At 37.7% G+C, this 14,331-nt stretch overlaps 1 protein-coding gene across 2 annotated transcripts in view; it reads left to right on the top strand.

Moving 5' to 3' along the window:
- The window catches only part of LOC113494842 (solute carrier family 23 member 2), a 29,295-nt gene that overhangs the window by 12,020 nt on the left and 2,944 nt on the right, over positions 1-14,331 (top strand). For both annotated transcript variants that reach the window (XM_026873341.1, XM_026873342.1), the window contains exons 4-11: positions 353-586; positions 2,006-2,141; positions 10,236-10,356; positions 10,878-11,019; positions 11,383-11,496; positions 11,873-12,012; positions 13,084-13,231; positions 13,656-13,877. In XM_026873341.1, the coding sequence (XP_026729142.1) occupies positions 353-586; positions 2,006-2,141; positions 10,236-10,356; positions 10,878-11,019; positions 11,383-11,496; positions 11,873-12,012; positions 13,084-13,231; positions 13,656-13,877 (1,257 nt within the window). The remainder of the gene's footprint in view (positions 1-352; positions 587-2,005; positions 2,142-10,235; positions 10,357-10,877; positions 11,020-11,382; positions 11,497-11,872; positions 12,013-13,083; positions 13,232-13,655; positions 13,878-14,331) is intronic.

The raw sequence follows: 14,331 nt of genomic DNA, 5'->3' as shown, positions 1-14,331 counted from the left end.
AAAAAAAATACCTCATTTTTGTAGAGCTTCTTAGCAGCATTCGCTCGACGACAAATATTGAAGTTACGTAAAGATTGAATAAAAGCAAGTGTATGATTTTTCATTGCACCGCGTCGTGTGGAGTCAGATTTATTCTTAATGCGGGAAAGACTCGCAATTCATACAAATATTATAAAAATTGTACATTTCGTACTTAGTGCAATATAATAGATGTTTAGTACCAAATAACCGTTCAATTACAATGTTGTACTGTACAAAATATTTTATAGGTAATGCTTTGGAAGGTTTAGGGATACCTAATATCCGGCCCTAGACCTACTAGAATACTGACATTAAAATCTATTCTTCCCAGGACTTGTGACATGGCTTCAAGCGACATTCGGATGTCGTCTCCCGATCGTGCAAGGTGGGACCATCTCCTTCTTAGTCCCGACCCTCGCCATCCTGAACTTGCCGGAGTGGCAATGCCCGAAGCCAGAGGTGTTGGCCGCCATGACTGCTGAAGAGCAACAGCAGGTGTGGATGTCCAGGATGTGCGAGCTGTCCGGGGCGATAGCTGTGTCCGCGCTCTTTCAGGTGTTCTGTGGTACGTCGCTATTTTATATATCTATTCTAAGGTTAAAATTAGCCTTACAGTTGCACTAGTCTAATAAGGAAACACTTTTTCAATGTAGCTTGTTCCTAAATTATGTTGTAGATAGCGTCCTGTCTTCCAAATTGGCAACCCTAATAGGATTTGTATAGCTGTGTAGAATGTATTCCACCAATATTCGTCTATAACTTCTCTTAAGCCAAAATCTCTCGTCTTAGCTAAAAACATAAAAATTCTAATAAGCAATTAAATAGATTTTTATATCAAATCGAACTCCGATTCCATGCTAATACAGTTCCAGATTATAAGTGCGTATTGCCCAAGTAGAAACATTAATAACTAAGTTAGCTGGAAAGCATTTTTCTTCGTAATGGTTTTTCCCATGAATTAGGGGAGCAAAAGGGTTTTACTGCGTCGTAGCCTGAAACAAAATTATCTCGTTACGGCGCAGAATCACTTCCAACGAGCTTTTATGCTAACTTTTTCTATTTTTTAATAGCCCCACGCTCTCGCTGTATTTGCTTTACTTTTTTTGGTACACTTTCAAAGCATTTTTTCTGTAAACGTTGCTGAACCGTGAGCGCTATGCGCCACTGAATATCACGCACTCGGCTTAAAATTTATTCAAAAAAGTGTTATTTCTTTCGCATATCAATTTGGACTAGTGCTCTGAATAAAGGAATAAACATTAAAGTTTTATTCTATTTTTTTTTACGAAAAATTTTAACCGTTATTCATCGACCTCTGCACCTCAATAATATTTTGACCTCAATACAATCTTCTTGTCTCATCTACCTGACTAGCACTCATGTTCCCAGCCTCGCTTGTAATATGGTAATATAATCGATAGAGCGCTATAAAGTACCGGTTTCTAGTGAATCATTTATCCGTCTTGCTGCATTTACAGGGAACTTACTAATAAGCTGTCGTTACTCTGTAGCACTAAGCTTAATTAATCCTGGCTTAAAGATTACTAGGAAGCAGCAATATTGAAAAACATTTTCAATAAGCTTTATTAGTTTAGTATTCCCGTTGCTCTGAATTATTACTTTGTATAGTTTATTTTATAATGCAGTATTAAAATAAAAGCTACAGAGTTAATAAAACTCTACATTTTCAGCACTATCATTTGCTATTGGTTTAATAGTGCAAAAATTGCCATTTTTGTTTCTAGAATGACAATCTTTTTAAAACTTTACTTAGAACGTCAATGTATGAACTTAATATAACCAGCCTTTTTAATTCAAGAACCGTCAGAAAGGATCTCAACAAGGCTGGTTATAGTCGATATGGAAACAGATGATCTCTTTCTTCGACTTTTGTCTAATTTGGTATTCTATTTCTACCCTCTTGCCTTGTACTTGCTGAAATCCTTAAGTTTCTACCTCATCTAGCACATAACGCTTGTCGCAGGCTACTTCGGTGTGATAGGATCCTTGCTGCGCTTCGTGACTCCGCTGACGATCGCGCCGACGGTGGCGCTGGTGGGGCTCACGCTGTTCGAGCACGCTGCCGAAGCCGCGTCCCAGCAGTGGGGGATTGCCGCTGGGTAAGTCTACATACACCCTTACAGTCCTAATGAAAACAGGTAGCCCAAGAAATGTTCTTGCCATTTATAAAAATAGTTGGTTTTAAAATTTTATCGGTCAATAATTTCTGTTCTTCTTTGCTACTACTACACTACAAGCTTTTTAAACAACTTTTGCTGCAGTTATGGAAGAGTAACGCATTAAATAAGCGAGTGAAATATAAACTAGTTATCCTACTCCAAGACATAGGAGATACGCAAATCCCAATAAATAAATCTCTAAAAGAATATAAGATCCCTTTGTAATACGCCTTAAGATTAAGATTGACCTTCTCTCATTCATATTTAAGTAGGTCTCTCAATCCAAATAGAAAATGAAGTACCAACATCAAACTCGTCAAATCGTCCCACGGACTGCTAAGTAACCTACTTTATTTAGGCTGCGTCAAACTTCCGAGTAGCTGACGTGTTTATCAAATTGATGTTTTCGTAACAAAATCATAGCTCTGCAAACCTACGTATCTGTCCCAATTCTGCAAAATTATACACATTATGTAGAACAAGGCTTCCTTAACTCAAAGTCTTTGGTATTCCAACAAGATTCGTATGAATATGCATGTCGTAGTCGTAGCCACTTGTGACGTATTACAGATTCTTGTGCAAAGCTCTTATGAGGCTAAGTTCCACGTTAGCTGATCAAACCAATAGAGCTTCGAACCTAGAACCTACTTAGATTGCCTTTTCACCACGAAATTAATTCAGCGTCCGTGTTCCGAGACTGACCCGAACAAAGGATGTGTGATAATAACTTTACGAATGCACTCACATTTGTTATTCAAATGCGATTAATTGGTAAATGGTTTTTTAAAGTCTCTCTCATTTAAGCTGTATTTTTGGAATTTTATAGCGTTTCGTATAGTTGTATTTGTTTTGTTATGTGTTTTAAGCTATTGCCATGGTATTTGACCAATGCCAATTAGGATTTTACAATCGTAAATTCGAATCCACGATATTGCCATAATTTCTCTTTATTTGCTAGGTAGTGATTTTCAAGGTGAAAATGACTTTGTTAAGTTTGCCTGCCAAGGTTTCTAAGCATGTCTTGTACATATACATACAAGTAAGGTATGTATTAGTTCACGGCAAACCTAATGGTGTTAATTTTCACAAGTCTATTTATAAGTTTGTGCCAAGTAGTATAGTAGTCTATATTTACTCGTTTTATTTCTTGGTCGAGATATCAATTGCTTTCTAAGGTCTTGCAAATAAATAAATATTTTTTTCCTCCTACTAATTTTCTTCAGTCTTTCGAAGCACCCACGATGTTTTTTCTAATATTACATGACCTTAATACAAAAGACCAGACATACAAACATGCCTATTAGCAAGGTCAGTTTACCAGAGCAGATAAGAGGCAACATGTCCTTAGTAGCACATATAGGATACATGTTATCTTAAGAACAGCCTGAGGGGCTCTCGTATGAGTGCAGCGTGTGGATAAGCCTAGTGCAGGTCGGGCGGGCCCCAGCCGCGATGCCGGGGTCAATGCACTCGCTCCATCGATCTGTATCAGAGTCCTAGGCATCACGCAATGCCCTACTTTAATATATGCCAATACACAGCCGATATGTTCCACAACTTGTTGATTGAAATGTCGAGCCCAATATCAGGCGTATTCCATTAAAACTTCATTAATTAATTTTGCTATGTAATTTAGGTTTGCCGATTTAGTTTTGGACAACTCTATTTATGTTGTGAATGTAGGACGAATCGGAATCGCGGAGGTTTTTTGAATAAACTGACCTTGGATTTTGCAGGTGAAGAGATAATCAAGCGATAGACTATGTTAAAATCATCCCCTAAAACAGGATGGTACATATTTTGAACTTTTAGCAGAACTTTCCAAAATCAGTTGAAATTCTGAAACATATAATCTCACTTTTGATTTCGACTTCAAATCATATTCTGTTTAAGCAACAAAAACAAAGATTTTTTTCACACAGAGGCAGAAGTTAATACATTTCCTGTTTATTAATGTCCTCTTCATTACGATGACAATTAATATAACCCACTTACCACAATTAGGCGAAAGGCTAAAAGTTAGCCAAATAGCCATTTTCCTCTTGTAGTTTGGTCATAAATATCAAGTTTGTTTGGTTTAATGAATAGTTATCGTGTCAGATTGTTCGCTCAGATTTCGTTATGATTAATGCTGGTTAGTGGTTACTTGTTGATCGCTGACCGGACATTTTTTGTTCTATGCACACTCGCTTAATAAGTCTTAGTTGTTCCTTGTTTTCAGTGAAGGATACACATTGGGCCTTCAGCCCACTTGTCAACTTTAAAGTGGAAAAGAGGTTGAATATCTTAAACTTGTTTTTCAATTCAGTATTAGAGAGTTGAGTTTATAGTCCTATCTCAAAATAAATGCAGATTGAATAAAACATATTTCATTGATAAATCGGCTCTTATATTTTTGTTCTAAGAAGATTCGTACCTATTACGACATTATGTAACCTTCGTTTATAATTAAATTGCTATCAAATCTCTTGCGATTTCCGTGACTAATTTGATTAAGAAACTTCCTTAATGACGTCGAAGACTAAATAGCGCAGATTCGTGTTTGGATTAATTAAGTAATTATTCCAATTGGTGTAGCTTTGTTAGTAGAGAGCTAGGTAGAGCAAGGATTAATTTGATGCTCGTGTCGTATTATCCTCAATTAATATTTCATCATCGATATTAACTCAACCGAATTCGACGTGTTTCTTTATTAGATGCGTATGTGTATGAATACATGTTGAAAAACCTATTTTAACTAAAGCCTTTTTATAGCAGCGTATATTGAGGTTATGGGGCTTATAATTTTAAAGAACATTGGCTTGTTATTATAAAGTTATCAAAAATTCCATAATTTAAACAAAACTAAATGATCCATAAAGTAATTAAAATTGGAACTAAAATATTTACAAACTCGTTTAAGTTTAAGACAAATACGGAAAAGAAACAATAATTAAAATAAAGCATCCGGATCACTGCCGGATGAGAGGCTAACGGATTTTATTGGCGAATCAATAGGCGCCTTGGGGCACAGCAGGTGTGTACTGGTAAAATACCTAGCTATCTACCTAGAAATAAAAAATTCCTTGACGAGCCAAAATTATATTTTTAAACAGGTGGTCCATAGCGCCAAGTACTAGGCTCTCATAAAATCGGACAAGAATCTCGGATGAGGTGAGCGGTTGTCATGGCAACCGGGTCGCCGGCCTCACCCGGCTGCAACAAGTGCGCTCTATTGATTTCATCTGCATCCACAGACGTGGCCCCTAACTGTGTTATATTTTATGCAACACAGCGAAAACATTAACTTCGGGAAAAGAATATTAAACGAATATTTACATTCGTGTCGGTCGATGTCTTTCTATTCTATTTTGCACAAGTTGCAGTGTAGACATCGTAGTTTTTTAGAGCGTTCGTTAATGGCTGTTTGTTCCTTCTAGTTTTATATGACGTTAATTTATATAATAATTACTATCTGTTCATGTATACACTCGTTTTATGCCATCGGGAGTTGGTCAGTAACTGTAGCCAATGCGCTATTTTAATTAACAGAGACAGTTTGGTCGAGGAGGTCGTTCCAACCCAATTCGCTGTTAATTATGCACTGTAATGAGTATTTCGGCACTATATTTGGAGCTCTATCAGATAATTGCGGCGCCAACTGCGTTCAATGCGTAATATAAATAGGAAAGCCCATATCCTGTGAATATGTATTTATGAACGATAATATAATATAATACGAAACGTAGGTATTTAGTTTTGACGCTGAACATTAAAATAGTTTGGCAGCAGGTAAATCTAAAAAATGTTTCCAATATAATATTAATGAACTTTCTTCAAGTAAGTGTTATGTAAAATAAATGTGACCTCATTATATTTATAAGTAAGCAATATAACTTTCTCAGAGACAGTCACTTAACTTTAGCATAGAAAAGAGAATATTTGCGTTGGATTGATGGCAGAGCGATCTTACTCTCAGAATTACTTTGTGAAGGAAAGGAATTTGCAATTTGATTTGACAAGTTTATACTTTTAGGGAGTTCAAATGTGATATCTGAGACGCTATTGAAAGTAGAAATGAATTTGGTTTTCGATTTGAAACGGAATCATCTTTATACGATTTTTAATATCGGTATGGTGTATTTTATCTCATCTAATCACAACTGAAGATTGCGGAACACAAAAAGCTAGGTTTACTCACGTGTATTTGCCGGAATAGATCAAGTTGTTTCGGATCCTTAATCATGCAAGCGGTGGCGGGATTGCGAGTCGAACTCGAAAAACTAGCTAACGTATGTTAAATTTTATTGCATAAATAATTACAATTTAGATGTTACTACATAATTTACCCACAAGATTTGAGAATTTTCTCAAAATGTATGCTAATGAACCCATATTTAATGCCAACAACGTAGCAATATCGACCCGCTACCGCTACCAGCGATGTCAGTTTCATGAACACAGATTGGCATACCGACTGAGAGACAAATTAATTATCTGTGTCGTGTTCACAATAGATTCTCTTCGAAACTTTGGAATACCGTTGTCATTAACTTCATATTAAACGGTATATTTCGCGGCGGTAATTCGAGCGAGTTCATTACGGGTTTGGGTTACCCCACCGCTTTGATCTTTGCCGTGTAATCGCCGCCATTTTGTAATTAAACGCACTTTAGCGGTAACCTATTTCTTACCTGCCGGGATTTTAAACTTCGCCCGATGAGGGTAGGTCGGGAATTTTGCTAAATTAAAGTGCTATGGTTGAAGCTAGGTGTGTAATTAGGTTAATAATTACTGTGTGTGTACCTTAGGCTATCCCTTTAAACATTACTTGTTTTAATTACATACATTTGATTAAAACTATGCTAGGATGCTTTCTATTCTTGAGATTCTCAAAGAGGTAAATATTAGTTTACGTATAATTAGGAATTTGTGAGTCCAGTCGCACTAATTTGGTGCGAATGATAGTGAAACAAAAAAACAAAAAAGTCTGAAATACCTGAAAATACACAAAACAGTTAAAATTTATTCACGATTTTAAACCAAAACGATTTAAATCTTAAATCGATCAAAGCGCAACTTGATCCGGCTACGACTTGCTCTAATTTCTCTTTTTCAAGAAGCGATTGAATTTATCTGGGCTTCACTGAGAACAGAGATTTTGTTCGAAAAATGATAAGATAATAAACACTTAACTGTTCCCACTTCCAATCGGCGAAGATTAAAATACGACTGTTGGTGCTGATGATTTTGATATATTTATCTATACTTAATATATAAAGCTGAAGAGTTTGTTTGTTTGTTTGAACGCGCTAATCTCAAGAACTACTGGTTCAAATTGAAAAAATCTTTTTGTGTTGAATAGACCATTCATTGAGGAAGGATTTAGGCTACATATCATCACGCTGCGACTGATGGGAGCGAAGATACAATGTAAATGTGGAAAAACAGGGCAGATATAAATCATAACCTATATCTTCTACCCACGGGGACGAAGCCGCGGGCAACAGCTAGTTTGTCAATAAATATTAGACCTACGTGACTTGAGATCAATAAATACTACTGATGTTTTTGGACACGATTTGTTTTTTCTTTTGCATATTAAATTTCGTTTTTTAATTTGTTTCGAGAGCAAAGGCACTATGATAACACATGTTCTGGATTTAGGGGTCTTGCGCATGTGACTTCAATGTTTAAAAAGCATCCCGCGATACAAGGATTAAACTCCTTAGAGCAAGTTAGATCATATTCAATGGGACATTGAAAATTGGCATGCATTATTGAGTTCAAGCAGTAATACTTGAAACTGTACTTGAGAGGCTTCAAAACGATCTCATATAGAGAGCTAAGTCATAAGTACCAAACACGGTTCGTCGGTTCGTCAAAGCGCCTGCCGAAAGCTTATAACTCATCCGCTAGCTAGTGGGATTGAAGTAGGCGTTCAGAACGGCGATCTAGATTATGCAAGCGAGATGCTTTGTCCGCACAAACAATGCTTCGCTCCCACAAAGGTGATGTTAGCCTGGTACATATGTGAAATTGCTGGAACACAGCAGCTGAGTAAAGAATAATAACTTATGGTTTTATTGAAATAAAATCCACTTTATTCCCCACGCTAGTAACCACTTGCATTTTGGAACCTAATTCTAGAGAAAGTATTTACAAATGAGATTACATTATCTTCTTATAGTTTTCCTTCTGTATTGAAAACCATTTAATATGTTTTTAATTTAGATAAATAAATAAACTCATCAAATCAATCAAAAAAACTCATTTAAGTTTTTACATCTATTGTATCGATCTATACAACGTTTCAGCGAAAGCGTAGGAAAGATTTTAAAATTTCATTTATTTCATCTGAACAATGGAATGGAAATCGCGTGAGCGGTGCAATCTCGTGATTGGAAATATTTGTCCTGACAGTTTACCGCAGGGCTGGCGACCAGCGGGGAATATTCAATGTGCATGAACGTGTGGGTGTAGGATAATCAATTGAGGAAACTCGATATTTACATATTTTCATACCGCCTTCCTGAACAACTTGAGCCCTTTATGAATATTTTTTTGTAAAATGAGTGTTTAAAGTCCGCTTTTTTGTCTGTAGTTTAAACTAGACGACGTCAATTTTCAACTATTAGGGATTGACATTTGCTAAGCAATACTAAAAGCAGCTACATAACTAACTATCCTTTAATTGAACGCAGAAGAATGTTGTTCCTGATCTACAAAAAATACTTACCGTAGGTTAAACGTATCAGGCAAACATGTTGTCGTTTATCGGATACGATTGCCAATTGGATACATAAATCTCGAAGCGACTGGAGCATAAAATGAGAGCCAGGCTGTGGGGTCACAAAGGCGTGATCATCAAATAATGCTATTTCACGATGCATTGTTTTTGGACAAAACAATGACATTCGTTAAGCTGTAGTGACGTGTACGTTGCGTGACTCACTTAATATTTCAGTGATGTTTTCGGATTCATTGTATCAAAATTTGATTATTTGTTACGTTTTGGATTGAATATTATTCTCATTTATTCGTGTATAATTTATGTTCATTTTAATAATAAAGAATGTTTTCAACACGATTTTGAATGTTTTTGTATACGAACCGACAAAGCACTTTTGGATACACTATTATCAATAAAACTCTTTCGTAAAATCCTTCGTTCTTGTTTGCACGTAGACTTATTACGTAGCAAGTGGGTACTTGTTTTCGTGACAGAGTCAATACACTTCATATTTTACCCTCCGGATAAATGATTGGATTACGGAAGGAGAAGTGACGTAATTCGATATACAGTCCCTTGCAGCCCTGTGTCACGGTAAAAGGCACGTGTGATTGCTTTAGCACATATTTATTTGAGCATTTCAGATGGAATAAATAAATACATAGGTATAAGCTACGTATCTACAGTAATGCCTCACAGTTTGATGATGTGTTTAATTGGTATTAACATTTATTGTCGGGCTCAATTCAAAAGATAAGATACTAATGATATGAAGGTTTAATTGAAAATAAAAAAGTTTGAATATTCCAAGCGAACATTAAGAACACTAAAATAAATATTTTACGAGTATATAATCAGTACGCATATTTTCTCTGTAAAGACACAAGGATACGTACAAGTGACACAGTAAATGATAATGATAGCACTATACTGGAACGGAAGCCAAGCCAGCCTCGTGCCGCGTTCCCTACATACAATGTTACACGTGCACGCGAACACCGACAGATACATAACACGATTATTGTTACATCCACTGAATGCACTCTAAAGAAATCTATGCTCACCTAATCTCTACACTCGAGTAGCCCCACAGGCACATTTAACTTGAACATATATTCCGTGAGAATAATCTCACGAAGATTTGTGAAAACCGCTTTTGTATTATATTTCCTGAGCTTAATACGGTTTTAAAGATGTATCGGTGTTAAATCTGGTTAATGTTTCCGAACTTTTCCTAAACATGTCTCTAAAAAAATGAAACTTGTATAAAAATTTCATAAAAAAAGTAGAGATCCCTGATTTAAATGTCTTTTTTGTTCTAGAACGTTTACACTGCTGACAATATTTTCACAATGCATGACCAATGTGAACATACCGACTATAACGTGGAAGAGCGGCAAAGGATTCACCATAGTCTGGTTTCCACTCTTCAAACTGTTTCCCGTAAGTTATAAAAGAAGTAAGAGTCTATCGGTACCTATTTCCAACACTTAAAGTAAGGAGCAAGATGGGTCGATAACATAGTAAAGGTCACGGTAGCCCGCTGTAGGAGATGATGAAGTGAAAGAAAATGAAAATGAAGTAAGGTTTGCAGTTGTGCTCTACACGGCACTGCACATAGCGACTTCTGCGACAGATCAGAAAGATTTTACCGTCGGGTAAAATCTTTTAAATTTTCAATTGGGTCTTGTTTTGAGACGCTTTAATATTGTGTCCTGTAATCCTGAATTGAATATTTGCGACCTCTTTAAGTGCAAATTTTTTAAGTTACTAGACTGTAACAATAGTAACTTATAAGGAAGCCCGAACAAGCTGAGATTTATAACTATAAATCTAAGCTAGACCGAATTATATTTCAGAATTTAGACTCAGCAATAAATACTTGACTATATCGGGAATATCTAAACATAGCCCAGCATCCTGTTCTCAAATAGCTTCCGTAGCTAAATATATTTGTTTCCCAGGTACTGCTAACAATAGTGATCATGTGGGCGCTGTGCGGGATCCTCACCGTGACGGGAGTGTTCCCGCCGGAACACCCCGCCCGCACCGATGTCAAACTCAATATCATTGAAGACGCGCCCTGGTTTAGGGTGCCTTATCCCGGTAACAAATCTGATAATCTAAATGTTATAAAAATGAAGTCTTTGTGTGATGGAGGTTGACTTTAAAATACCTTTCTTAACGTTCCAAAAATGTTTTAACGAAGAAATCAATTTAGATTAAAAACTTTTTTTGCTTTTTTGTGTGTTTTTGCAAAGGTATAGCTGGAGACGTACGGGAACATTTACATAAAACCTGAACGTGATGTCACATACTTCACTGAATTTCTTCGTCTAATATCTTTATAAACTACCTTGGGTACAATCACTATGAAAGCTTCTTGATTCAAAGTCTTGCTTATAACCTTGGACAGCATTAACCAGATCTATACATGGTTCTTCATACTGATATGTCCTGTGTGTCCAGGCCAGTGGGGCGTCCCAACGGTGAGCGTTGCGGGCGTGCTGGGCATGCTGGCGGGCGTGCTCGCCTGTACTGTGGAGTCCATCAGCTACTACCCCACCACTGCCAGGATGTGCGGTGAGTTCACACACACCTGCTTAATAACTCACTATATGATTAGGACCTCAAGACAGATAACTTAATCTTCAAATTTTTAGATAACTTCTATCAAGTTACACACAAAAAAACAAATGAGTTTTTAATTGTCCCGTGTGGCATTGTTAGTCCCGTATTAGATTTTAAAATGAGAGAAATTAGTTGTTTTCACTTAGGAAGAAAAATATTCTCTCGAGTGCATTCACGCTACCTTAGCCCCAAGGTTTTACCTGCACTTTTAAAAGATTTTAACAAAATCAAATCAAATCTCTTTCCTTTTACTGATGCATCGCTGTTACCCAAACATTTGAATCTAGAAAATTACTAAACTTTTGTCATAACGTGGTATTCTATACAGCGGCGCCCCCTCCACCACTACACGCCATCAACCGCGGTCTGGGCACGGAGGGGCTGGGGACGGTGCTGGCGGGGCTGTGGGGCTCCGGCAACGGGACCAACACCTTCGGGGAAAACGTCGGCGCCATCGGGGTCACTAAGGTAACACGAACACACTGGGGCTGTAACCGAGAGAGAAAGCAGAGAACGTTTTTAAAGGGTTATTGTCATGTTTGTTTGTGTTTTTGCAATCTCGGCAATCATACACCGACACTAAAAGTCGCTAAAACGCAAAGTAAGAGTCAGACACTATTCGTGTCAAAAAAGTCTCGCCAATTTTGGATAAGGAGATATAACTTTTAACTTTTACCATACACAATGTAAAGACTGAAAAAAGGCCGTTCTGGATCAGATAAATCAAAAATTTCACTTTATCACAAAACATTTCACACAACTTCACAGCCAAAACTGTTTTATTATACGACATAGTTAAGTTACGTAAATTCGAGTTAATTAAACCCGCGACAGCTATCGGTTTCAGGCACGACGGGTGATGCACTCTCCATAACACAGTTACATACTAAATCACTCTGTTGCTTTGGGATTAATTAATATTGCATGATGCCAAATGGAAGAATACAGTGTTGTACTCAATTTCCTTTAACAGTAAAGCAAACTGTTGCACGTAAATAGTTAATTAAAAACAACATTGTCGTTGGCACGAGAGCATTGGCATTCAAGCATTCGTATAGTCCAAACGACACATAACATTTAACTGCTTTCCCTATGTTTGTGTTATTGTTAGTCACTCTGCACTATTATCTAGTTCAGCGACCTTTCCTCGCACCTAGTGGAATATATCTTTAAAATTGGTGCGAATCCGTTCGGGACGGTGAATAGCTGATGCATATGTAGAGGTCTAATCGTTTTGATTGTGATTTGCCTTTCCAGCACCTGCTGTGATTGGGCTAAAATAAACCCTTTTTTTATGAGCTGTTGGTAATCCTCATGGATTTTCTTCCCCAGGGGCTAGAGGACAGGACCGCCTTGCCGGGATATCGTACCGAAAGGATTTTTGCCTGTATCGTGACAAAACAAAACTTATCGTAATAAGCTTAAATCTATAATATAACCTAACACTACTAACAGCGGCTGTGACGGCAGATATCAGTCTTCTTTCTTATCCTGTTATTTTTTAACATCATTCATGACTGTACTCCGTGTTGGTCTCAGGTGGGTTCCCGGCGCGTGGTGCAGTGGGCGGCGCTGCTGATGGTGGTGCAGGGCGTGGTGGGCAAACTCGGGGCTGTGTTCATCATCATCCCGCAGCCCATCGTGGGGGGACTGTTCTGTGTCATGTTCGGCATGATCACTGCCTTCGGTAATTAATTTCACGTCTACACCTACGCTACTTATGCACGTTACGTTTCATGTCCCTTGAGTACCCCTTAAATGTTTTTAAAAATAAGTTTACAGTGATCATTTAAGATTCTGAGAAAAATACAGTTTCATTTTTACTTATGAAAGCACAACAAAAATTTAATAATCCCATACTTATTTTTGAGTTGGTAAAATCTAAGGCTACAATGTTTTTTCATTCTCCATGCCATATCGCTGTGGGTCCGTTTCTGTATGAGATCGCGTTCTTCACCAAAACTCTATGATGATGTTTGGCCATTCAAGCCGACTTGAACGTTCTTAAACTCCAATAGAAGATAACTATGACCTACCGTTAAAAAGAAGAGAAGAAGAAATTAAAATCGTAGAACAATTGTCATATACCTACATTGAGTACGTCCCCCCAGGTCTGTCAGCCCTGCAGTACGTGAACCTGAACAGCTCGCGCAACCTGTACATCATCGGGTTCAGCACGTTCTTCCCGCTGGTGCTGACGCGCTGGATGTCGGCGCACAGCGGCGCGCTGCGCACGGGCGCGGCGCCGCTCGACGCCGCGCTGCAGGTGCTGCTGTCCACCTCCATACTGGTCGGCGGCGTCATCGGGTGCACGCTCGACAACTTGATACCTGGTGAGGAGATACATCAGGCTTTTATATTTTAAGGGTCACGTTTGGAGAGACAGCTTATGGTTTTTATTTTCTGTTTTTTGAAAACTGGTAATCATTTCCCTGCCCTTTAAAAAAAAATGGGGTTGGCGCAGCATGTTTGTTTCCTTCTTCCATACTTTTCGATGTGACGTCAACTTACAAGTCAACACGTCAACACCCTTTGTAGCCATATCGTATTTCACGAATTTCTTTGACAACGTACACGGTTGTGACATATTGGTAAACTTGTTGTGGACTGGAAAAAAAACTGTGCACATCAGCACCACATTGACGTGCCGCAGGTCAATACCTACGTTTGATATTAAAGAATGTGAAACTTCCCCAATACTTAGACAGAATATTTCTTATTGCAAAATCACACCCAACGTGACGTCAGCGTTACATTGCTTTACAAAATTAAATGGAGCTTGGCCGT

Source organism: Trichoplusia ni, chromosome 6, assembly GCF_003590095.1.
Source record: "Trichoplusia ni isolate ovarian cell line Hi5 chromosome 6, tn1, whole genome shotgun sequence".
Taxonomy (NCBI): Eukaryota; Metazoa; Arthropoda; class Insecta; order Lepidoptera; family Noctuidae; genus Trichoplusia; species Trichoplusia ni.
Note: the sequence above shows the minus strand (reverse complement) of the source record. Positions and strands in the feature narration are given on the sequence as shown.